At 40.7% G+C, this 24,955-nt stretch overlaps 1 protein-coding gene across 4 annotated transcripts in view; it reads left to right on the top strand.

Moving 5' to 3' along the window:
• Positions 1 to 24,955, top strand: part of HSPBAP1 (HSPB1 associated protein 1) — a 38,765-nt gene that overhangs the window by 11,356 nt on the left and 2,454 nt on the right. For 3 of the 4 annotated variants that reach the window (XM_075028785.1, XM_075028786.1, XM_075028787.1), the window contains exons 2-6: positions 1,545 to 1,730; positions 7,355 to 7,539; positions 11,691 to 11,827; positions 14,956 to 15,127; positions 22,706 to 22,789. In XM_075028785.1, coding sequence (XP_074884886.1) covers positions 1,545 to 1,730; positions 7,355 to 7,539; positions 11,691 to 11,827; positions 14,956 to 15,127; positions 22,706 to 22,789 — 764 coding nt within the window. The remainder of the gene's footprint in view (positions 1 to 1,544; positions 1,731 to 7,354; positions 7,540 to 11,690; positions 11,828 to 14,955; positions 15,128 to 22,705; positions 22,790 to 24,955) is intronic. The other variant, XM_075028788.1, reaches the window with a different exon arrangement.

The raw sequence follows: 24,955 nt of genomic DNA, 5'->3' as shown, positions 1-24,955 counted from the left end.
TTGAGGGAAGCCGTTTAAATATTTTATGTTCCGTGAAGATAAAGTATCAGAGGTCTTTAGTTTTAAAGCTTGAAGATGGAGTTTTAATGAGTGAATGGAGAGAGGGATTCAGTTTTCCTGGAAGCCCATGGCAGAAGGGACCCCTTGACTATAGGAAACCCAGCCCTGATACTTCCCAATGAATTTGTGTGAAGACAGCAGCTTAATTTAGAAAACTAAAAAGTACAGCTATGCTGGAGTATAAATCCTGTTGAAAGAAGGGGGACTCACAGAAGTTGCCAAAGAGACATGGCATACAGCATGCACAGGGCTCCTCTTACTCCTGTCATTCGCACTTCAGCTTTCATATATTTATTTTAAACTGTTATGTTTGAAGCAATCCTGAAGAATCTTCCTCGGTGACCCTGTTCCAGTGGGTCTTTCGTGTTTCCCCCAGCTGGCACCGCAGGGCTGCTCTGTGTGGGACTGGCTGGTTCTCCACTAACCTGTCCCACCACCCACCCACAGGGAGGAGCGAGAGGCAAAATTAGCACCCAGCAGTAAAGAGAATTTTCTTGTCCTCTATTTATTTAACCCATCGTGCATGCCAGACCATAATTTGACCCCCTAAATAGTGTGATTGAATTGGTTTGTTTGTTTTAAATGAGCTGTTAGGAGTCATGGGGAACCATACATATCAATTCAGTATGTAAAATCTTAGGCATTACATGGATGCAAATTCTGGATGCGTTAACTTCAATAGAGGTTAAAATAATGAATGGATTTTTTTTACGATCCAAAGTTGTAGTCCACTGCTTCAGGTCTATGGAGCTGTTACGTTTTATTTTTTTTTTAAAATGAGGTTTTCCTTTTCAGTATGTCCCTAAAGAAAAGTTGTTCTGAAAGTGCTGAGTTTATTCAAGATTGCCAGCATTTCAGCTTGACAGTTTCAGTGGGGCATATAAATCTCTAAACAGCAAAGGAGTAAATGGAAATCTTGGGTTAGTTTAGTTCTTGGATTGGCACGATTTCCTGTTTCTAAAATTTTGCAGATGAAATTTTAAAACGCTTCAAAAATACCTGCTGTTTTGTTTATGCTGCTGTTCCTTGGTTTAAATCAAATGCATAGGAACCTGGTGTGCTATCTGACAATGTGCTACACTTCTTGGAAAGAATCCTATGCAGAAAGACTGTTACTCATAAAATTTATGTTCCCTAAACTCTGTACATTATTTGTAAGGTTTTTTTATTGTTAGCCTAATTCTAAACAGTTTGGCTACAGTGCTTTATTGCCTAAGCTACAAGTGAAAATTCTAAGCACCTGTCTTTTTTTTTTTTTTTTTTACATTTTGTGTGCTAATACACTGCTTTAATGTAGTGTAAGAATGTTCTTTCAGTGTTTGGAGTAGAAATTTGGCTTAAAAAAATCTACAAATGTAATCAAACAATCAACCATAAACAAAGGAGGTGTTAGTTCTTAATGTTTCCTGTGCTGTGGGATATGGTAGGTAACACTTCATGTGTCATAAATCATCTCTCTACAGCTGTTTTTTTTCTTTACATAGGTGAAGATGTCAAACCATTTACTCCTGAGAAAACCAAGGAAATTGTGATGTCTCTACAGCAACCTGCAGTCTTCTGTAACATGGTTGGCGACTGGCCAGCCCTGCACTGGAATGCGAAATACCTTTCTGCGGTGTTGGATGGAAAGACAATCCAATTTAGGCTAGGTCTGAAGACAGTGGATTTAGGTGAGACTGAGGTGGACAGATGTTACATGTCACAACTCTCTTTTTTAGGTTCTGCAATCCTCTGCCTCTCCATTATCATTGTTCATTCTCTAATGTATTGCTTTTCACCGCAGGCTTTGTTTTTAGGATATGGGATTTGCCCAACAGTGGAACTCTCCTTTCTCTTTCCTGTGTGTTTATTCTTAGTAGGAAGTCTGGTGGGTAACACTAACATATAAGAATCAAGTGTTTCAGTTTTCTTTCCTTGCTTTGTAGTGTTTGTGTTTGGTCCTGGTCTTATATGTGATTCAGTTGTTCGCATCACCTGAGCTTCCACATCCACAAACCTGAGTGCATTAAAGAATTAGCCAATTAACCAGTCTATCTTGTTTTTTTAAATCTGTAAAATGGTGGTAATTCTCATCTTCCTCCAGAGGTTTTGTAAGACTCTAGTGGTTTTCAGTACTTCAAGGTCCTGTGATGAAAAATGCTATAGAAGTATAAAGCATTAAGAAAATCACTTGACACCAGTACAATAATTTCGCCTCTAACCCTCCAGATCCACTCAGACATCTAGGAACATGCCATGGGAGAAAGACAATTTTTGCACTTGATTTTAAATACTACAACTTAATTTCTGTCTGTAGCCACACAATACTAGTCATAGTCTGTCCATGGACACAAAGAGTTTCATACCAGGGAGGGAAGATAGAGGAAATGTGCTCCAAAGTGGCAATTTGCTAGCTGCTTTAGAGGTTATGCATTGCTTTATTCGTGCCCTGTACATCCTTTCCCCTGTCAACCACATACCAAAATACATTTTGCTGTGCACTTTCTCCCTTTTGCCTAAAGTATCTTGTCTCCCTTCAGTCTTGTTTTTTTCCTAGGCCAGACAAACTCAGTTCTTAAAAGATGTTCAAGATAAGTAATGGTTTTTTAGACCCCACCTAGTTATTCTTTCTGTACTCTTCTAACCTTCTTCAGTTGGACTATCTCTTTCTTGGAATGTAGGGTCTGCACAAAGACTCCAGATGAGGGTCTGCCAGTTGCTATGGAAGTAGTAGGATTACATAACATTATCTTACTTAACAACTGTATGAAATGTGCTTTCTTCACAGCATCATGACCATATTATTTCATGTTCAATTTTTGCAAGAGAAGTGATGAAACAGAAAGAAGTGTTAGAGGGAAAATGCTTGGCATTTTAGGATTTCAAAGCATTTTACCAGCATGGATTGATGATTCCTATGCCATTCCTGGGAAAACAGATGTTATTTATTCACTTTTTACAGATGGGATAACAGAGGTGTAGAATTAATACACTGGTACACATTTTCACAGCAATGTCTTTATAGTCCAATGAGGTATCAGCCAGTTCTTACACTGCAGGTAAAAGGCATTATCCCATTGCCAATAGGGAAGACATTGCATATACATGACATTTTCCCTGATACCTTGTTGACATATCTCAGCTGTAATACGCAAGGCTTACCAGGTAAAAGGGTAAATTTGGTCCTAGGCTCCATTAATTAGTAGGCACTTTTTGAGAGCCAAATAGGTGTGCCAACTGGGAAAGCTTCTGATGGGTTTTGATGGAGTGTTATGTAGCTAGGTGATGGATGGATTGATGCTACCAACTAAGTAGATGAGAGTCATCACTTAACAGTAACTTGTAGTCACTAGCGATATAGAGTGGATTTAAATTGGAATTTGTATCTTGAAGTTGCATCTATCTGTATTTTGCTTTTTCCTAAAGGAATCAATCCCTAGGCAGCAATCGGTTTGTCTCCAGGAACCTCCATCATATGCTAATGTGAGCTAGAAATGTCTTCAAGAAGATGGGTAGAGCCTTCAGGGGTTATATTGTAACTGAATGAGACCTGTGATGCTATAAAAAATTTGCATTGTAAGGATATATTAGTGAAGCCATTAGCCAGAGTCTGAAATAATGCAATACATTTCATGTGCCACTGTCGTTTGGAAGATGGTGGATCTCACTCTTGCATACTTAATATTGTTTTTCAGTGAGGGCCTCTCTTCCTTATCATTGTTCACACTAACTTTCCCAAATGAAGCAGAGGCAGTGATGTGGCTAGAGAAAGCAACAGGAGACTAAAATTAAAATGGTATTGATCTCTCTGCATATTCCTCCCATGTTTACAATAGCTTAATTGCCTTAAGACTAGACAGGACCACTCCTGCCACTGAGTCAGAAACATGTGCTAGAAAGAAACTGTTCTGCTTGTAGGTATATTTTGGTGTCACTCTGAAATGGCTGCTTCAGAGTTTCTGAGATTATTTAAGCCACAAGGTTCATCTGGAAGATCTGAAATTATTTGAGACCTCTTACTATGACAACTTCTCATCTTTCTTTAGTGCCACATCTGCAGCCTGGGTGGGGATTCCCAAACTGAAGATTCCTTTATATAAGGAAGTGAGAACTACAAATGGGGCAACTCAATGGGAGTTGCTTGGATTTTATGTTTCTTTTCTTGCTAGTTTGGAACTTCCTGAGGCATAATGGGTGTGGGAGGCACATTTGAAACATGGAAAACATGGGAGCTAGCAGTATTATTTGTGTGAATTATTTGTACCTACCTAAGTTTGTGTGTTTGATAGTATCCTGTCTGATTACACAAGTTAAACAGTATGTGTCCATAAGAAGGAAAAAAATACAATCAGAGCATTAAGCATTGACAGAGATAAGATACCTCCAGAGAGAGTACCAGTGCTCATTACAAGAACAATGAAGGTGCTATTAATCAGGAAACCCCTACCCATCTAGTTCCAGCCATGCTAAAAGATTTATTTTTCTGAGGTGGGATGAAGGGTGGGCAGCAGCTACGGAAGTTCAGTTTCTGGCAGAGAAAATGCAGTATTATAGCCCATCTGTCTGATGGCTACCTGGAGCACATCAGCAATTACAAAGGAAGAAGAAAGCTTACACAAAACTGACTTCCGTATGCAGATGTTTCTTATTTTGACCGTTTTCTCTGGTTGTATAGTAAAATGAATAAACAATAAGTTTACTGTGAAGAAGCTGGAGAGAACAAGAGGTTGTCATGCTGATCAGTTATGAGTCACAAGATCTCTGCAGGAAATTTCTCTCAGAGATGCTGGATAGAGCTGATGCTGTCAGATACGCAGTTGGATAGAAAAGGGCTGCAACTTGGACATCTGCCCAAAAGGTTTTACCACTAAGGACAGCAAAAGAATTCAAACCTCTGAGGTTTGATATAGCAAGGGACTGCAAAGGTGGCTATAGACTCGGTAGCTGAATAGGAGGCTGAAAATATAGCACAAATACCGTAGGCTGAATAAATGTCACATAAAGCTGAGTTTTGAGGTGGTTATTGGAGCTGGATGTGAATGGTCAGGTTTTTTGTTTTGTGAGTATGCCTGTGCTTTGTTATAGAATTAAATGGTTTTTCTTTGCTTGGATTATTTGTTTAAATAATTTTAATTCCTCAGCAGCTGTGAATAGACATTTGGTTTTATTTAAAGAAATGGAGGAGACATTTCACTTGCATTCTTACTCAAGCTTTAGGGTATTTTCTAAGGCTATTATTTTTTCTACATTTCCCTTAGCATACATTGCAAACACTGTCTTTCTGAGTAGAATGGAATTTGGTGTCTGTCAGGACCAGACCTTAACTAAGGAAGGGAGCTGCTTCCTCCAAAAAGCACTTCTTCCCTCTCCCTCCCTCTGATTCAGTCTGTGGCATTAGGTGGGAGAGAGGAAGACTGTCATGCCTTCAGATACCATGTCATCGGACAGCGCTGGTAGCTTACTTTAGACTTAGGTGTCTTAATCTATAATTTATCAATTACAAAACACCTTCAGCTTTTAGTCATTAAGTATTAGCAAACTGGTTAATAATGTTCTTGCTTCCAGCTGCCCATTGCTAACATTTTCATCCTAGTTGCAGTCTACAGATCTATCTAAGCAATCTGTCTAGATTGCCCAAATATGTTTTTTATTACTATTTATTTTTCCATCAGCACCCACACCTTGGTACTGTACAAGTTATAAATTAAACCAATAACCCTGCCCTGAGGAGATTGTGTCCTAGAAGATAGTCCTGCCTTTCATAGTTGGAATTTTTTAAATGAAGCCTAGAGTGAAATGCACTGTGAGGTAGAAAGGGTGTATTTCTTGCCTTTAAAACACTTGCTCCTGAGTTATCTTGGAAACTAGGCAGTGTCCTGAGCACTCTTTATTCTCATCAAAATAATACAGATACTGAGCCACCTTCACTAGTGCTTGTATCTTTTATCTAATTTTTCCATCAGACCATCTTTTAGTAAAATGATGTGCATTGCATTAATGACAGTATCAGGAGGGCATTGGACTGCAACACAGACAGGGAATCAGATATAGGGGCTTTTGGTTATTGCAGGTGATTTATATGTCTTGTATGCAGTTCTAAGGTAGGGAGCCCTTCTACTACGCAGACCCAGGCTACAGATTGCGGAATAGTGGGGCTTATCTCACATTTTTAGTTTATGAATTTGGTAGTGAGGGGAAGGAAAACCACTACCTAGGCTACTACAATGGAAAATGGCAAAATAATAGTGGTAGAGGTTTTAAAAGTTGTTCTCCCACCCAAAGGGAATAAGAACAAATGTGTGAGAGTCTGTGGGAATTGCTGCGATAACAAAATGAGAGCAGTAAAGAACGAAGAGCTGCTGCCATTGCTGCACAACATTGAAAGGATCCCATTTCTGAGCAGCTCTATGCAAGTTACACAAGGTTAAATTGCAGCTCTGTCATTGTCATTCAGGCAGGCTGCAGTAATTTTCTCCCAGTAGTAGTTATAGTAAAGTGAGTGATTTTTTTTTTTTAACATCGGATAAGTCTCTTTGAAGCTAGCACAATTAGCAGCTGTGGGAAATGAAGATCTCTGATTAACCAGAAGTATGCTGTGATGTGGGTTATCTTGTAGGCCTTCCAAGTGACCTGACCTTCAGCTGAAAGGCTGTATCAGTCAGCCCGACCAAAGCATGACAGGAGCAAAACACTGCTGGTAAATACTTTCATGTCTGCCAAGGAACACCACAATATGCTTTTGTCAGTCCCAAATGAAAAATAAGGACACACAGCATTTTAAATGGATCATTGCCACATGTGTGCCTTCATAATTTGCTTCCTATGCATTACTGTGCTGATTTGGTTATCCTTTAGGTGGGAACGGGAAAAGATGAACATGTCCATCTACATAAATCCATGGAGACAAAATAAAGGGTACACAAATACTTGTGTGCACATTTGCAGCTCACACTTAAGAAGGGAGATGAAGCAAAGGACAGGCTCTCAGCTGTTCAGGGAACTTAGGTGAATTATTGAGTTACTGTGCTGAAAGGTGCCTTGCACATGAACAACAGTAACTATTGGTGTGCTTTTATCTCACAGCAAGTGCATGGTAACAGCCACTCACTTAAACCTTAATGAAAAAGCAATAGTCTCAGACTTTAATTACGAGTTAGGTGGTGAGAACCATTTTATTGACCAGAGTCAAGCCACCTAGTCCCGCTTCATATCTCATGTTGCATTTAACCAGAGCTGGGAGAGAAACTGCGTATTATTTTTACTGGTTCTGTGCTTAATGCTTATGTAGTATTTGGCTTTTCTTTTGTTGCTCTAGTTCCCCAGTTTGAAACCAGGTGTAACTACGTGAAGGCTACGCTTGAAGAGTTTTTGGCTTGGAGTTGTGGGCAGCCGTCTTGTCTCTCTGGACCATTCAGTTGTTACGAATACTCCAGATATTGGGCTTATGCTGACTACAAATACATTGCCAGCATATTTGAAGACAAGCCAGAAATTTTCCAGGTAAAGAATTAATATTATCTCTTCCTAGTTTAATCATTGCAAATTATCTAGTGTAGCTTTTGAAGCCTCTAATGCTATCCCTTCTTTGCTCCTTTGGCCATTTATTTTAAAATTTTGAAATAAAAGCTATTGGCTCTCAGGCTAATGGAGGACTAGTACCAACTGGCAGCCATCTAAAATTCTGGGTCTCCTTATATGCTTAAAAACATCATCACAAGTGATAAAAACAACTACCACATTGGCAGCACTCCCCTTCCCATTTAGCCCAGCATCTTTTTGTGGCTGGGCAGGCTTGGGGAGCACTGAGTTACACGTGTGACCTCTGCAGCTAAACACCTTCCCTACACCTCTGCTGAAGGTATGGAATTGAGGTGGGAATAGGGTGTGGAGATGACAGGCAGCCGGCGGGTCTGGCATGTTGCAAACTTGAGACCCTGCTGCTGCCCCAGACCCACCTTACACCTGAACAGTACCCAAATTAACAGCTCCACTCAGGAGAGAGGATTAGATGGCATGGATTCACTTGTAGCAACAAGGCTGTAACATGGTTTCACTCCGTGTTTTGTCTTATGGTTCGTTTTCTCAAGTAGTACAGTTCCTTCCCTTAATATGTTTAGATTGACTGTTTGTGAGGAGGAGAGATTCTGAGTCTGCAGGATTATTATAACTTGATTGTCTGTGGACGTAGTAAAATACCTGAAGTAACCTGTCCCTGGAAGTACATAATCTATAGTAATTTCCAAATGCAGGTATTAGGACACCTACCTGGGATATTTTCTTTTACTTTCTTCATGTCTGTCTGTGATTTCAGTGTATTGGTCCATCTACATTCCTGGTAATTCTCCTTGCAAATTGTCAGAGGGCAAAATTAAGGATAGCTATACAAAAGGTGTATTTTTTTCAAAAGATGTAAAGAAAGAATAGTAAATGAAGCCTTATTCATTTCTATACTTTCAAATGTGAAGGTGGAATCATAATTCCCTGCAAACACTGTGTCAGTGGGATGACAGACAGTACAAACTGATAAGCCCCCTCAAATTAATTATTTCCTCAGAAAGCATTTCCCATGCTCCTTATATGTATTTTATTCTTTTATACCAGTAAAATTAGTATTTTTCAGCACGCGGTCTTTTTTCAGACTGTCTCCTTTCCCGAACCCTGTTCTGTGGGTCAGAAGGTAACGTTTGGGCACAAAGACCACCTTACCTTTCTTTCTTCCCTCCCTTCCTAAACACACTGAAACACAACCAGGATCACATAAGCTTGTGCTGCACAACTCTGATACTGGGCCATGTTGTTTGAACTAAGTTGTGAGCTCTGGGGATGTTTCAGGCTTCCCCAGATTTTTGAGTGACTGCCTCTCTCTGTGGTCCTGCCTTGGTCTTCCCTCTTTCTGCCTCAACAGACAGCATTTTCCTGTGTTTTATGCCACAAGGTAATAGCAACTCAGAAGACCTGAACAGCCTGCTGCTTTATTCGGTCAATAAAAACACACTTGAAGGAAACAACCATTTTCCTCCCTCCTTCTTCCCCTTGTCCCCATTCAAGAACAAAATTGACGCTCCAGGAATTGCATTTCTGTGCAGGTGTCACACCACAACCTCATCACCTGACCTATAACAAGCAACAGATTGTACCGCAGTTTTAGAATAGACACATGTAATGGTTATGCTGTGGATTTTTTTTAAAGCAGAATCTGGGAAGGAAAAAATCGATGGTGTTATGCAAGCAAATATGGTGTATGTCATCTGCCGGTTTCACAGGCATGGGAGTGAAATGCATCCGTCAGTTCCAGACTCATATGGCTTTTGAAACACTGCTACCCAATTTACCCAGCCAGAAGAGTTCTTTGTAGAAATTCTCTTCCATTCTTGTGTGAATTTGATGATAACCCCTTTCTTCTTTTTAGATTTTATTTAGATTTACGTAAGGTGATTTGAAGGGGAAAAGAAGGCCAACTGCACTGTTATTTATAGTGATTAATAGGGCCATTTAGAAGTTGTTTGAAATTTAGATTGCACTGTTTATCATTTACAGTTGTGTGGGCTAAGGTAATGATTCCATTATTCTAATCTATGAGCAGTATCTAGCATCTTACGTTTTTTGTTCAGTTGATATTTCATTACAGAATTTGAGATATAAATCAGAAGGAAGATATATGCGTGAAGTTTAAATAGAAATGAGACCTTTTAAAGTGACATACGGGTACAGATTAACTTCATTATAAGCAGCAAATGAAATAAATATAATTCACAAGTAATGTGCCATCTGTTATGGTTGGAACACCTTTTAGTGCATTTCTTCTTACTGTGGCTTTTTATTGTAGAAAAGGAACCCACTGTGACAAGATTTCAGTAATCCTACCAGTTCCTTTTCAGTTCATTGGTTAAAAACTATTTTACCCATAATCACTTCAACTATTTACTACAGCTGCAGCATTTTCAGAAAGTTCTTTTAAATCTAATATTGATTATGTGTGCTTTCTTTCCACTTAAATTGTAACAAAATACAAAAACTATTTAGGTGTGAGATTAAAGTGTAGAGATGGTGTTACGCTTAACTTTATCACTGAAATAGTTGTATTGGATTTTAAATTTTATGGCTGCTGAAATCTATAGGAGCAACTTTTTCTTTTTGATTTTTTGCTGCCTTTGACAAATGTTTATATTACACTTCTCCATTTTTTTCAAATGATATCTTTAAAATCAATAACTCTGAAATTCAAAATCTTGAGCAACACCTAATTTTGGGGAGGGCTATCGCTCATTTTGAGGGTTTCCTGATACAGAGTCATGGTGAAGTCATCCTTATAATAAAGTCTAGCTCTAGTTTTCCTCATCCATAGATCTTAAAAAAGGATAGTCATCCACCTGTCTGCAAGCAGCTAGCTTACATACTTAAATTAGGAGGCTAGACTCCTATTTTCTCTTTATAGACAGCAGAAAGAGAGAGGCTTTTCCAAGGCGTGATTGAGAGTGCTTTGACAAGAGCAGGAGCCAAGCTTAAATTAGGTTCCTAAAGTTAGGTGATGTGGATGACCCCAAACTGCTTTACTGAAACGGAACAAATACTGTTATCTTCCTTTCAAGATGGGAAAAATAAAGCTCAGAGATGAACTGATTTGCCTGAGACCATCAGGAAGCCAGGAGTTGAATTTCTGTTTCCTAAGGCTCAGTCTGGGGCTCCAGCCAAAAGGCAGCAGTACCTCTGGCCAGTGTACTTCAAGTGCTTTCCAGTAAACAAATGATCAGGCCCTGCAGGTGGCAGGGTGAGCTACAGAAACATGGGAAAGCTTTATCCAAGCTATAGAGAGCCAACCTGCAAAACCCTTGAACTATCTGAAAAATACCTCACTGTCCCTCTCGTTCCAGCTGTCATCCCCAGGGGATTACTTGTGGGAGGATCAATGGACTGGAAAGCTCCAGGATCATGTTCATAACACATGCATACCTGTTCTGCCCTTTCTCACCCGGTAATCAAATTGTTTTAAGTTCATTGCCTCCACGGTTGCAAAGGCAGGAGAAGAATATGTCCATTAAATAATAAAAAACTTTAAAAAAACAGCATACCACTGGGTCAGAGATGGGGTAGAGTCTGCGTTTCCAGAATACATGGAGAAAGCTGAGACAGGAGCAAAGAGAGAGCAAATATGCCACATGGATTATCAAATCAGTTTGAAAAGGGAATAGGGATTTTTCCTTCCTTCCACTCTTTCCTGTTTTTTAAATGCTCTATACCAGAATTTTTCTAAAAGCAATCCTGAGCTTGGGTGAATGGTTGAGAGTTGAGAAAGGAAAAGAGTGAAAAGAAGGAAAAGAAGCCACATGTGGCAATGAGCAGTTGGGCAGTCCTTCTGTAGAGCAAATGGGTGACTTGAGTGATATGAAGGACCAACATGAGAACTGGAGACAGAGCTCTGGGAGGCTGTGTAGTCAGAAGAAGAAAAAAGTCAGCAGAAGAAATGCTGCTAGAGAGGAGAATTTTGGAGGAAGGAGCACAGGCCATGCATGCAAGAACCCAATCAAAGAGCAACAGCTGCAGTGGATAAAGAGTGACTGAACAGTGGAGGGGAAGACAAGAGACTCAGAGAACTGAGGGTAGGATGTGAATCAGTTCAACAGCTTACATAAATAACCTTTTCATTGCTGTAGGATATAAGGTGGTCTGACTTTGGTTTTCCTGGAAGAAGTGGAAAAGAGAGCACGCTGTGGATTGGTTCTGAAGGAGCAAACACCCCCTGCCATTTGGACTCCTACGGCTGCAACTTAGTGTTGCAAGTACAAGGAAGGTAACAAGTACATATACATACAACAAATACAGGGGAGGTTACACTGTGCTATAAAGTTCGTTTTGGACTCTTGAGTATTAATTCTAGGTCCTGATTATGTTAGTTTTCTGACCTCTCAGCGATTGAAGAGCATCAGAACTATTTTATAGGAAATGGCAGAACTTCAGGGGGTTGGAGTTTGACTGGGTCATGGAGGTAACAATTTTATTCTGTTTGAGGAAGATCTTTGCTGATCTGTGTGTTATGTGGTCCAATAATAAACGTTTTAGTCTTCCTAGTAGTTACAAATTCAGGAATTTGGAAGTGGGAGATAAAGAGTTAAAAACAAAAAGCCCAGAAACAAAATAGAAATAAACTACTTTAGACTTTTACAATATTCTCTGTGCAACAGCCTCTAATAGCCTGCTAGAATAAATTTAAAAGGGGAACATCAGGATGGGAGCAGCCAGCTGTGAGCAAAGTTGAAAGGGACATTTAAGGTTCCAAACTAATTTTGGAGCATGTAGCTTTGTTGCTGTATCTTTCTGCCTGTTTGCATGCCGTCTCCCCACCACCACCTTCTTTTTTTTTTCTTCTTTCCTTGCATATTGGCCTCAGGGTTTTTTTGTTATCTATTATTGCTAGAGTAATGCTAGAGTAACAAAACAAGTTGCATGCATTTTTTAGGTTTGAGAGTATAGAGTGGAAGGAGTAATTTGCCAGTGGGATTTTAATGTGGTTAATTAACATCTTATAGAGCAGTAAAATCATGGTGGTCTTGTGATTGAGGTGCAGGACTGGAAGTCAGGCATGCTGGCTTCTATGCTGGGCAGTGCCACAGGTTGACTGGCTTTAAGGCCCAAGGCAAATTATCTGATCTGTAAGAAGGGTAACTCTGTTTAGCTCTCAGGTGGGTTTTCATTCATGTTTACAAATAGCCTTGAGATCCTTGGGTGAATGTGCAGCAGAGACACTCTGGAAGCAGCCCTCAGCACCGTGCTTTGCTGCAGTTAGTCCTGTAGATTTCAGATCTCATCAGTAAACATTATGCATTGAAGTCCAGACACTTAAGTGTATTTAGGAGCCAGAAATCTCATTGAAAACCATGAGATTAACATGCCTAAATATCTTGTAAGGATCCACCTAAATACTGGGTACTAAATAAGTACAGTAATCTAGCAGACCTGATACCTGCCCTGCCTCTTTGATCTCTACCTTCAGGTGTTGAACTTGAGCCAGAGTTCCAGCATCACGCAGCAATTTTGCCTGCCTTCCCAAGACACTTCCTCCTCCTCTGGTAGAACAAAATCCTTGTTCCTCTCAGGGAAAGAAGCAGCCTAAAGCCTTTGCATGGCCTGAAAAGACAAAGTTGTTTTCCTTTCAGAGCAAAGCCTATAAATAGATTGCAAACTTCCACAAGCTTGTGAATCCTCTGCTTCTTCAGAGCAGAAAGATTCCCTTTTGAGACTCACAAACAAGACAGGCTTTGTAACAGAATATAAGTGTATGCTAAACTTAAATAGATTTGCCATTGCAGGAAAGCCAGGGATGACTCCTTAGCCCTTTGTTGCTATCTTGAATGTCTTCCTTGCATCCCTCAGGCTTCTTAATTTTTTGCTTCATGATATTGCTTTGTCATGAGCCTGCAGGATTAACCCATGAGCCTCCTAACCTAGTTATTCTCTGCCCCTTCAGAGGGTCTATCTTGGAGGGCAAAGTAAAGTTGCGATAGGGCTTGAGTTTCAGGAGAACTATTTTTTGTGCTTGCACCCAGCAGTAGCTTTGGTGATTACCAAGAAATGTCAGCAACCTATGGCACTTCCATCTGTCCCAGTCTCTGAAGTTCTGGCTATCCTGCTATTCCTGTGTCTTCTGGTTTTGTGCCATTTGGTTGCTTTTTCAGATCTGTGACTTAGAACTGACAATTAGAAGCAGTAGGCTAAAAGCAGGAAGTGAGTACCGAGGAAAGAGACAAAAAGAAAAGACCTCACTAGAGTCTGAAACAAAGAGAAGAGCGGCACAAATTGTCCAACTGTGCTGTAAAGTACTGCCTTTACTTTTCCACTGCTTAGTGCATGGGTCACCGTTGTACTGATTATCTGGCGCCTTTTCAATGTAATAAATTCTCTCTTTGTGTATTCCTTTCTGGTTAGTTCCATCACCTAAAGTACTGCCATATAAAACTCCTCTTTCTAAATAACATATATACCTGCTAAGATATTTCATTTATAGTACCCATAAAACTGGCACCACCAGTTCTGGCATATTCTTTTTCTCTCCTTGATCTGGTCTATGTAACTGAAAAAGAAACATTAGCTCCTAAGGACGAGGTCCGTGTCTCAGCTCTGCTTGGCCCTGCACTGTGGTGTGTTGACCAAATTCTCTGGGCGCATAGAGAGCAACCTGCAACACGAGTGCCCTGATGAGCAGAACGACCCTGTCCTGCTCCATCTGGGCATTTAGTCACACCCATGAGTTCTTAACCCCAGTGGCCCACACAAGTGGTACTAATAACACAAAAAATACAGGTGTTTCAGGATGCTTATGTCTGTGAATGTCTCTGGTTTTTATTTATGCCATCTGTGGTATAGAAGCATCAAGGTGAGTTTTACTAAGAATGAGGGGTTTGCGACTAACAGCCAAGTATGTAGGTGAAGATAGGAGACAGAAGATCATGTCCATACCCCTTTACGATTACCATTGTAAACACACAATGCCCTCCTTTTAAAACATGGGTGCAGCAGCTATTCATTCCATGAATGAAAGTACGTTGTCTGTAACAAAACTGTTTCCCCTGGTTTATAGAGCAATTTTTAATGCTCTGAGCATCTGTAAATGCTGCATGTTGTTCTGTAAAAGGGAGGAAAGAGGAACCAGATGGAAGAGCTTTTTTTAAAAATTTTATTTTATCTGCCTTTTAAAAATAATTTGTGAGAAGCTGTAAATCTTTTCAGTTAAAAAATTAAAAAGTGGAATATTTTAAAAACACTTTCAGGAGACAGCCTGTAAGCACTGCCTGTGTTCTCACTGCGTAGGAGATTCACACAGCAAGGCAGATTTATGTTTTATTGAAAACCTTGCTACTGCCTTTAGTTCTTTGCTGTAACTGACATGCACTGAATACATTTTTATCTTCTCTCTATTTTCAGGAAGAGATGGCACCTCTTCCCACCTGGTGACACCAGTTTCCTTTATCCCACCAGGATCCCTTATGAGGAATCCAGCATATTCAGCAAAGTCAACATTGCCAACCCTGACCTGAAACGCTTTCCTGAGTTTAGGAACACAACAGCCCATGTGGTTACACTCAGTCCAGGACAGGTACCATTCACCTATGAGCTTTACATTACTTTAAAGATTCTAGTAAATTGTTTAACTGGCTAATTATGGGCTAGGAAATCTTAACAAATTGACTGTGGAACTTCCCTCTACCTACAGTCTGCACTCAGGCTTGATACATTTCTCTCAGCACAGGAACTTCCTTTGCTCACAGTTACTTTACTAGCCCTTTTTGTACAAAACCTGCAAACATTTGGAGAGTTAGTTCAATCAGCTGCCCAATTCCATCACAGTTCTTTCCATCACCTCCAATTTGTCTGCTTTAAAAGTTTCTTGAACAGTACTCTAACCTGTCTACTCTGAAACCAGTATGTTCCATAAAATGTGTTTGATTAATGAGCATGTAGAGCCAACAAAGGAACTCATGTTTTGATAGTGAATAACCTTCACCAGGGAACATTGGCCCAACTTGTTGCTTTAGTAGCAGGGTATTATAATGATGATACTTGCATTTAGAGCACACACCATCCAGAGGTTTCACAGTGCTTTACAAGGATGTGAGGATATTATTAACCCTGTTTTACTGGGAAAGTTCAGTTATAAGTGCCTGCCTTACAGCCACACAGGCAGTCAGCAGCAATATGAGAGTAGGGCTCAGGACTCTTAATTCCTAGTCTTCTGCCGTAAATAGCGTCCTTCTTTATTTAATCAACATGGTCTGTATTTGGAGTCTGAATTACCCTTTTTCATTTGTTCAGCAGTGCATGTCCTTGTAAAGCACCCCTGCGCACCTCAAACTGTCAGGACTTTCCAAAGGGATTCTGCAATGTTCATTGCTCTGACTACTTAAGATGTTGGAGTGGCTGCTTGTAGTGCCTTTTCACCCTTCTCCTACCAGATGTTGTCACCTCTTTTGACCTGCCAGCTCAGCAACCTGTGCTAGTTCTCCTTTGCCCCTGGCTGGCAAACCCACCTGCCTTCAACAATTGGAAGAACTGATTTTTGCTAATCTAGCTAATTTTAAGGAGGCAGAGTGAGGAGCGCTCCTGTGAACTGGTGAGATCGCAGGCTGGAGCAGGATAGTTTTTTCCAACAAAAGGATGATGTCTATTGACTGGGAAGAGTATGCTATTCTGCTGGTACAGTTGCAAATGGGGAATCCATGATCAGCCTTCATTGTTTGCTCTACATTAGCTGCTAGTCATACTCCTAAAATAAATGATTAGTTTCACATTCTACACTTTGTAAGGTTGCAGTGTTCAATAATTTAAAGCACAAAGAACAAATTTTTACTACTGATAAAAATGCCACATCCATTCAGCACTGTATTATCCATGATCCCCAACACTAATTCAATTTATAATCTCCTTTGGAATGATCAAGTATGGTAGTAAACCTCTAATATGATCTTCATTTTAATTAGGCTTAAAGCAATTACAAGTTAATCTTGCTAGGAATAAAGATCTTGAGCCAGCTCAGTAATACAAGTTGTCTGCATTGCCATGAAGGAGATAGTGTTTAGATTTCTGTGGAGAAGGTAATGTAGAGGCAATGACGGAGCCATGAGGTATTGCCTTCATCCATTTTATCAGCACTTTTTGGGTGGTGCTTTGCTGCATCTCATCCAGAAGCTTATGGGGCAGGTGACTGGAGACTGCTGCTGCTTGATGGAGAGGAAAGGAATGACCTAGAAGAACTTCTTTGTTAACAAGGGAGAGGATCCCTAAATAATAACAATCTTGATAAGTACTTAGCCGTGGTTTTCATGTGGAATTAATACAATTATTGCAGAATTTGCAGCCAGCTTTATTTTGTAATAATATATAGCATCTCCACTCCTTCCCAGAGGGTACACAGAACATTTTGGATTAGATATTGTAGCAATAAAGGGTTGAAAACTAAAGACAAAGGTGTTCTTAGGTATTCAAGAGAGCAACTGCATGTAGGCTGAGTGCAGCTTTGAATATCAAAAACTTCATGTGTAAAATGCCACCTTCTGGTCGTTGTTTGCTACAAGCCATTTTTCTACACCCATTTAAGGCTTTAAAGCAGAATTCCTACCTATAACATTGTACCAATGCACAATACGTACTTCGATTGCATCCTTTGTGCCCTTTCACTGTATTGTTCAGAGGTGAATATCTGTTATGAGTTTAGGTAGTTGGCTGAGACCTTTTTATAAGGTTTCATCCTGTACTTGACCAGTGACTGTGGGCTGAATTTCCACAGAGGTCTTAACATGGCCTCTGGTTATACGTTAGTGATCTGTTCTTGATAACAAATTATGATAACATTTAGATCTCTAATTTATTTAAATAGGCAGCTGAGTAGTTTTAGGGTTTGCAGCAGTACCTGACTATATCCATGAAGTTACAAGCTCAATTTGCATCACACAGATGTAGGGGCTTCTTATAAATATTTGGACCTGGTCACCTATGCAATGGTTGCAAGGTTGAGTGGTAAGTACGGAGCAGGAGGTTGACTGCTGGTGGATTTGTGCTCACTGAACTAGTGATTTTTCACCCAAAGCATTAGTATTTTGTTTTATTTCTTCATAAATTCTGCAGTATTTCTAATAATGCCTTGATTGTTTTCACAAATATACAAATACTGCTTAAAAGATTGCACATGGGGCAAAACATGTCTGTTCTAGTATATTCCACCCCACACTCTGGGACAGGTATTAAGAGAGTTAGGGCAAGACCTGCTACCCTCAACTTAAACCCTTCCAGGACAAAACTCCTGTCTGCCATCAGTGCGACAAACCTGGCACCTCTCAAGGTGATTCATCCTCCTTGTCTTATACAATTACAGTCCTACAGAATCATTCATCCCATCTTGTCCTTCAGCACAGGCTATAAAAGAATGCTTTTAGATGCATAGATGCTTAACTTTTTTGATGATTAAAAATAGGAGAGAAGAATCCCACCTGAAAAGGCTACAAAAAAATGAGATGCTGTACAAATACAAAATCATTGATCATTCTTTCCTCTGCCCCACTTCTTACCAGCTTCTTGCTTCCTTCCTGCTCACTAATGTAATTTTCTTAATCCATCTTCCTCTTAATGCATATCCGTATAACTAGACAATGGTAAAAAGACAAAAAAGCACATCTCAGCTTGTCTGAAGGTAGACACATAAGGCTCCACACATCTGCCCTCCTAATGGAGAGCAAGCACCTTGTACACTGGGCTCCCATGAGCAACGCCATTCCCTCTCATGCTACCCCAGACCGGAGGGGTAGTGGACACCAGGACCCATGGTGTTACAGGCAGTACTCGGCTGCTCCTGCCTCCTTGTGTCCCAGGCGCAGAGGAGTTGCAGTACAGCTCTAGATACCAGAGGTGCAAGAAAAGGCCTAACTGAGCTAGTCTTAGAGGCACATCGAGTCCGAGAAGGATGCTCCCTTCCAGCCTTGAAAAACATCATCACAGTAGGGAAAAAATTACTTTAAAAAAAGATCAACGTTACTGCTTGCTGTCTCTCACTGCGGTCTGCTGCTCAGAAGCTCTCCTCCCATGCTTTTGCTTGCCTGCCTTCTGAACACATCTCAAACTCAGTCTGTGTCCACAGCTACAGTTATCACTAAGTTCCTGTGTAAAGCTGCCAGGTTTTCTCTTTCTGTGCTCCTGCTGCAGTATCTAACACACCATGGGATCCTGCTCAGCAGCCAGAGCTCTCAACAGCACAGGCAGACCTGTGACATCTAACCCAAACCCGAGCAAGCAGAAATCTGCGTGAAGTCAGGGAGGGATTTCCCTATATGCCACCTTTAAAGAAAAGGGATGAGAGCTTCAGATTGGGTTTAAAGTGGGCAGCAGCAGAACAGACAGTCTGAATAACCAAGAAAAATATAATTGATACAAAAAAAAAAAGTGTTGTTGTAAGTCAGGAAATGCAGTAATTCAAACTTTTTAAAAGGCAATGAAATAAATGTTCCAGCTCAAAGTATATGAAATAATTTTTAAAAGGGGCTGCAGTGAAAACCTACTTTTGTTGGAGAAAAGTTTAAGTGATTTGAGTAAAGAAGAATTCAGAGTTGTCCACAGCATTATGCATAGTAGACGGTCGATAATTCTGTTGTGGGGAAGGAGGAAAGAATTTTCATGTGTGAGGCTGCAGAGCTGGTCCCAAGTCACGCCGCAGAGAAGGCAGAACAGCCCAGCTCAGCCTGTAGACACCAGAACTATTGTCTCCATCAGAGAGAGGCAGAAAAGTCCAGGAGCTAAATTTACACTCATATTGGTGATGAAAACACCACTCAGCCTGCAACACACATGGAGAGCCCCACGAATGCCCGAAAAGGCAAGCAAACCAAAGGTGAAAGCTGCCAGTTCCTAATTTTATTTTTCCACCTCTTCCCTGAGCTTCCCTCAGTCCCTCGCCTGGGTCCGTATGGACACAGCATGGTAACAGCCCCATTCCCTTCCTGTTCGCAGTGCTTTTCCGCAGGGTTGTGCCTGCATTTCTGGCGTCAGTGGCCCTTGTTGCTCTGTTTCAGCAGGTGGGAAGACACCAGCTCGGAAGGGAGGAGGGAGGCAGGATAAGAAGCACTTTCCTAGCACCAGGGCACCCAGGCACCAGCTGGGACAGGCCATAGGCTGGGATGGCAGCACCCTGACAGAGTCCTCACATGGTGCTCCCATGGGGTTGACTATGCATTTATTTATTTTATTTTATTTTATTTTTCATTGCCAGGGTTGCAAGCAGCTGTGGGATTTACTTGGGTCCCCCCGCAGCTCCCCATCTTTTTCTTCCCATCACGCTGGCGTTCTTTGGTGCTTTTCTTGCGCATTTACCCAAATATCCTTTTCTAAAGAGCAGGAATTTCTTGGTATAATATTTCACTTCAGGGTATGCTCTCTTTTTGAAGCAATTCCACCTTTGCCCTACCTTTGCACTATATCGAGTTAATCATGTCCATTGAGAATTTAAACCTCTTCTGTTCTGTGTGCTGTACAAGTCTTCAGCATTGCTCCACTTGCTCTCCCAACTGTTCTCTTGGTTTCTTTCCTCGCGTTACAGACCAGAATTTCATTTTATCTTTCCTGGGATTTCTGTCCTACTTTGACTTCATCTGCCATATTTGCCTATCACTAGCCCTATTATCTGATTGGTTGCTGTTTAGATCAGTACCTTCCCAGCCCACAAAGCTGGATAGATTCTGTAGAAAGCAGTCTAACACAAGATTATCTCTTAGCTTGGAATAGTTCTGTCTTGCTTTGGCACTTTAGGTTTTCCCTGTAAAACATTTGCTGCATTTTTTGTGTGTGTGTGTATTTCACTGTGGTTTACTTTCACATTTCCTATTGAAATGTAGTTAAATCTGTTTCCCATATTCATAAACATATAGAAGTCTTCTTTATTTTAATGTGGAATTGATAGTTGGGGGTGGGGGGGGTTGCTTCTAGTTTGCAAACCTCAAAGAGTACTAGTTTGTAAAGGTAGAAGAATCCTACTCTGCTTCTCTCTCTGATGATTTTTTTTTTTGTCTTGTTAGTTCTCCTGCTCCCTTGCCAGCTGGATTTTTTGTTTTTAATTTTTTCCATTTCTTCATCTTCCTTAAAGTTTTAGTCCTTTTGCTTTTTGATAATTTCAGTTTTCTTGCTGCTATAAATCCTTATTTTAACAAGCATAAGCTTGCCCAAAAATAAAAGGAGAGCAACTGTCTTTATGGTACCTGTTTTGCCTCTTGGAGTCACAGCTCTGTAGCTCCTCTATAAATGGCATCAGCTGTGGAAATACACAACTTTGCAGTTACTAGCCTTAACCTGCTGGCAAGTAAAATCTGCTTAGTCTCTCCAAAGACCAAGTTCCTCCTCTCTGGTTTGAAAAGACTGGACTAGTTGGGGGATTGTATTTTCCTCCTAGTTATACCTCCTCTTTCCAAAGCAATTCTGTCTCTGCTTTGCATGAGTCGCATTGAACCAGCACATTCCATTCCTAATTTCCATCTTGTTTTTCCAGGCAGCCCCTGTTACTGAAACATTCATACACTTCCCTTAATTTGCCTCTTGCTTTTGTACCCTTGCTACATAGTCCCTCTGCACCCAATTCCCTAGCGTCTTCATCCACTTCTCCAGCATGTTGCAAGCTCATTATGCCTTCTTCTGCTGTATAACAAAGTTTTTGAGGCTTCGTCATTATATCCTATCATTTGGAGGGCACCCAGATTCTTTAACAGAGTTCAGTATAGGAACCCCTATAGAGCAGATGAGTGTTTGTTTTTTTGGTGTGATTCTGCAGTCAGTGAAGTGTAGGCAAACACTTGCTAACAGATAGACCCGTTGCAGCTAATGCAACTGCACTTTTCATTTGAAGTGTAGGTTTCTGTGATAAAAGCACCACTCAAACTTGCTCAGTGTAGAAAGTGTGTTTTGGCTTCAGACCGCGTAGGGTTTTGTACGCTTGTAGGTGTCAGGAATAACTAATTGGTGATATTTTTTGAATAATGGCCCTCCATAGACTGACTTCCTTCTGTTTTGTATGCTGTACTGGATTAAAGTACAATTTCCAAATGTTTTTGACCTTTAGAGAGCCAATGGTTTTTTTGTTTGACTTAAATTGAAACTTGTGGAGAACATTTTGTCCTCTGGCCCAAAAATGACTCTGCTCTGACTGCCCTGTAAGTGTTTGCAGGACTAGGGCCACAGTCATTGTTCCCTACATAGACATTTTCTCATTAGCCATGTTTTGATATAATGAAGCACAGGGCTATCTAGGTAGCAGAATGTTCTTTTAAGTAATTTGTGTCTACCAAGAAAAGGAATTGTCTGCAATTCAGATACAGATCATTGCTTCACTTTCCCCATTCTGAAGTGTATATTTTTATCTGTCTCTGACCATTTTTATTCCTTGTCAAAAACCATCTTTTATGCTTTTCTTGATAGCCCTGTGATAATCTAATGTTCAGTAATCTGTAAAGCTTGTCCTGTATCATCAAAACAACATTAATGTATTTGTACCATAAAAGCCATGGGTTGGAATCAATTTTATGTCACAGCTATCATCCTGATATAGTTGTAAAGCTCTGATCTAAACTAGATTGTCGTGATTTCTGGGACACCTTCTTTTAAAAGCCTATCTACTGAAAGTGACGAGTTTAATTCTGGTGATTATTTACCAGAATTAAAGCTACATACTGTTAATCACCTAGATGAGCATTAGGATACCTGCTTTTTGGGAAAGCCAGCTGGCAGTCCTTCTAAAGGAACTGGGAAGTCTGCTCAGTTGCAGAGTCTACAAAGGAGTTCTTGCTTGGCTGAGACTTTCTCTAAAGCCCTGCTTTTCTGCTACACCAGCTGCACTCCCTTTGTACAGCCAGACCTTGCTGACCTAGAGCAGTTAAAAGGTTACAATCCTGCTTCACATGAGAAGTAGTTTGGATGGGAGGTAGTTCTGGATCATGTCCACTTCTTACAGGATAGTATTGATACAAAGGGAGGAGAGAGTGGGCATTTAAGTCTTGAGCAAAGGCTCTTTAGAAGGAAGTTATAAAGATGACCTCCCACCACTATTCCTTGCCTCATTCTGCCTCTGAATCGCACACCACCTTAATTAAAACACCTTATATTTCTTCAGGCTTCTGCTAGTACCCTAATGCAATGTCTTCAATTCCAGGTCCTGCTCGTTCCAAGGCACTGGTGGCACTATGTGGAATCCATTGATCCCATCACTGTCAGCATAAACTCTTGGATTGAACTGGTATTTTCCATTTTATGTCATGGTAACATAGCACTTCCATGTCTGCATGGACTTTTGTCCCTTGCCTGCCAGGTTCAGCCCTATTGGGTGTGCTGTATTTAGAGGCTGGGGAGGGAAAAGCCCTTATGGATACAATTTTTGCTGAAGAACCTTCCAAGGTTCCAGATCTGAAGCCCCAGTTTAGCAGAAATCACATTCAAGTTTACCTCAATCAGGCAAACAATTAAACACCAGCTAAACTTTTCACATCAAATTTCTTGTGGGCTAACTAGCTTTGTGTTGAATAGGGGACAACAGAACAGCAACTTCACTGCAAGCACATGCTTACATGCAAAGCTAAATTAGAATTTAAATCAGATTAATGTGATAGGAAGGGGGTGGCAGAGGATTTTTGAATTTTCATTTCTCTGTGATAGTTTTGATTTGCCTGGAGTTGGATTTGCTCAAGTATTTAATTAATTTTCTTTTCCCCAGGCTTTGATTTTTCTTGCTTATGTTAACCAGTATGTATGGGATGGTTCCAGGGATATCATAGTTTGGGTTGGAATGGACCTTTAAAAGGTTATCTAGTCCAGCCCCGCTGCAATGAGCAGGGACATCTTCAACTAGATCATCCCTATGCTCCAGAAGGTTTTCTGATTCAAATTACTTTATCATTAATCCTAGCTTAATATAAAAAAAGACCCTTTGAAATGGCCTGTGAAAGCTGCCTCACGAAAATACTTATTGCTTTTTTTTTTTTCTTTTAAACCTTTATTAGGCTGGAAGTCTGCAGGGGGATGAACACATGCATTCAGCTGCTGTTCAGAGACCACACAATACATTTCTTATACCAACATCAAACCAAGCGTTTGCAGAGCAGAGGAACTCACTTGGGTGTTTCCCTCATGGAAAAATTTTCTAGATGAGACTATGCATTTAGAAAGGACAGCAGGCCCACAGCCCACACCAAGCTCTTATATAGCCCCAAGTACAGTCAGGCTATGTCCAGTGCCAGAGAAAGCACCAATACTGCAGAGCAACCATTTAAGCCTTCCTTAAATTTGAGCAGCCTTTGTGGTAATTCAGAGGAGCTGGCTGTGTGCCCTGTGCTTGGAAAGACCCTGATGTCAACACACACATACTTGTACCCTAAGCTGTGCCTCAGAAGTTGTTCCCCTCTGGAGGAGCAGGTCCGGATTGGATCAGTTGTGCTAGGCTGGTAACTCCCAAGTAGCTGGGTGGTACAGCAGCTGTACTAGCTGTTCTTATGTGCTGGGGGGGGAGAAGTGGAGCTAAACTCCATGGCCTTTCTGGTCATAGAGGTCTTGCAGAAGTCACCAAGATCCTGTTTCATGACAGCAAGAGCAGGTAGTTGTGTGGCATCATAAACAGAGGCTTGTTTGCTGGATCTTGCTAGTGAATGACACACATACTCCCTCTCCCCAAATATCAAAAGCTGCCATAAACAAGTACAGCTATTGCAACCCAGGTGAAAGTTCCTTACAGAAATTATCCCTACAGCTGATGATGGTAGCACTGGATGCTAAAAGACAATACTGAGAACATTTCCATTACCAAATCAAGCAGTTCTTGCTTGCAGCTGTTACCAGCTGCCTTCATATTGACAGATGTGAATCATGCCAACATTTACAGTCCTAGTGAAACCATTAATTATATTGGCAGGACTTTAGAAGTTTAATTTGTTTTCAGCTGGATGTGAGCTACTCAAAGTATTCCATGCTTCCTAACATACTCTCATGCAATCAGTACAACCCTGTTATTCAGCAGACAAGGATGAATACCAAGAGTGCAACACCTTAAATAATTTCCACATGTAGATACCAAACTCCGTGTTTTGGGGGCTTGTTACACGAGGCCATTAATAAGCCAAGCATCCAAAACCACAGAATGCTAAGAGCACTTCTCCCTGCTTCTATCCCGAATTCTGCTCAGTGTTCCAGGATGAATTACTGCCTTCAACACTCACACTAGAAAGATGCATGGTTTGCTTGACATGTTTCCCAAAGCCTCAATTAGGCAGTTCAGGACTATGGGTTGACTAGGTTACATCTTTCCTCCAAAACTTATGTGTCTAAGCATCTCAATGAAAGCAAATTTATGTATCTACTCCTAGGCGCTTGTCATGGAAATAACTAAACCACCCATCTTGTTTGGAGAGTCTTA

Source organism: Buteo buteo, chromosome 5 (assembly GCF_964188355.1).
Source record: "Buteo buteo chromosome 5, bButBut1.hap1.1, whole genome shotgun sequence".
NCBI classification, from domain to species: Eukaryota; Metazoa; Chordata; class Aves; order Accipitriformes; family Accipitridae; genus Buteo; species Buteo buteo.
This window is presented reverse-complemented; position numbering and strand designations above follow the sequence as displayed.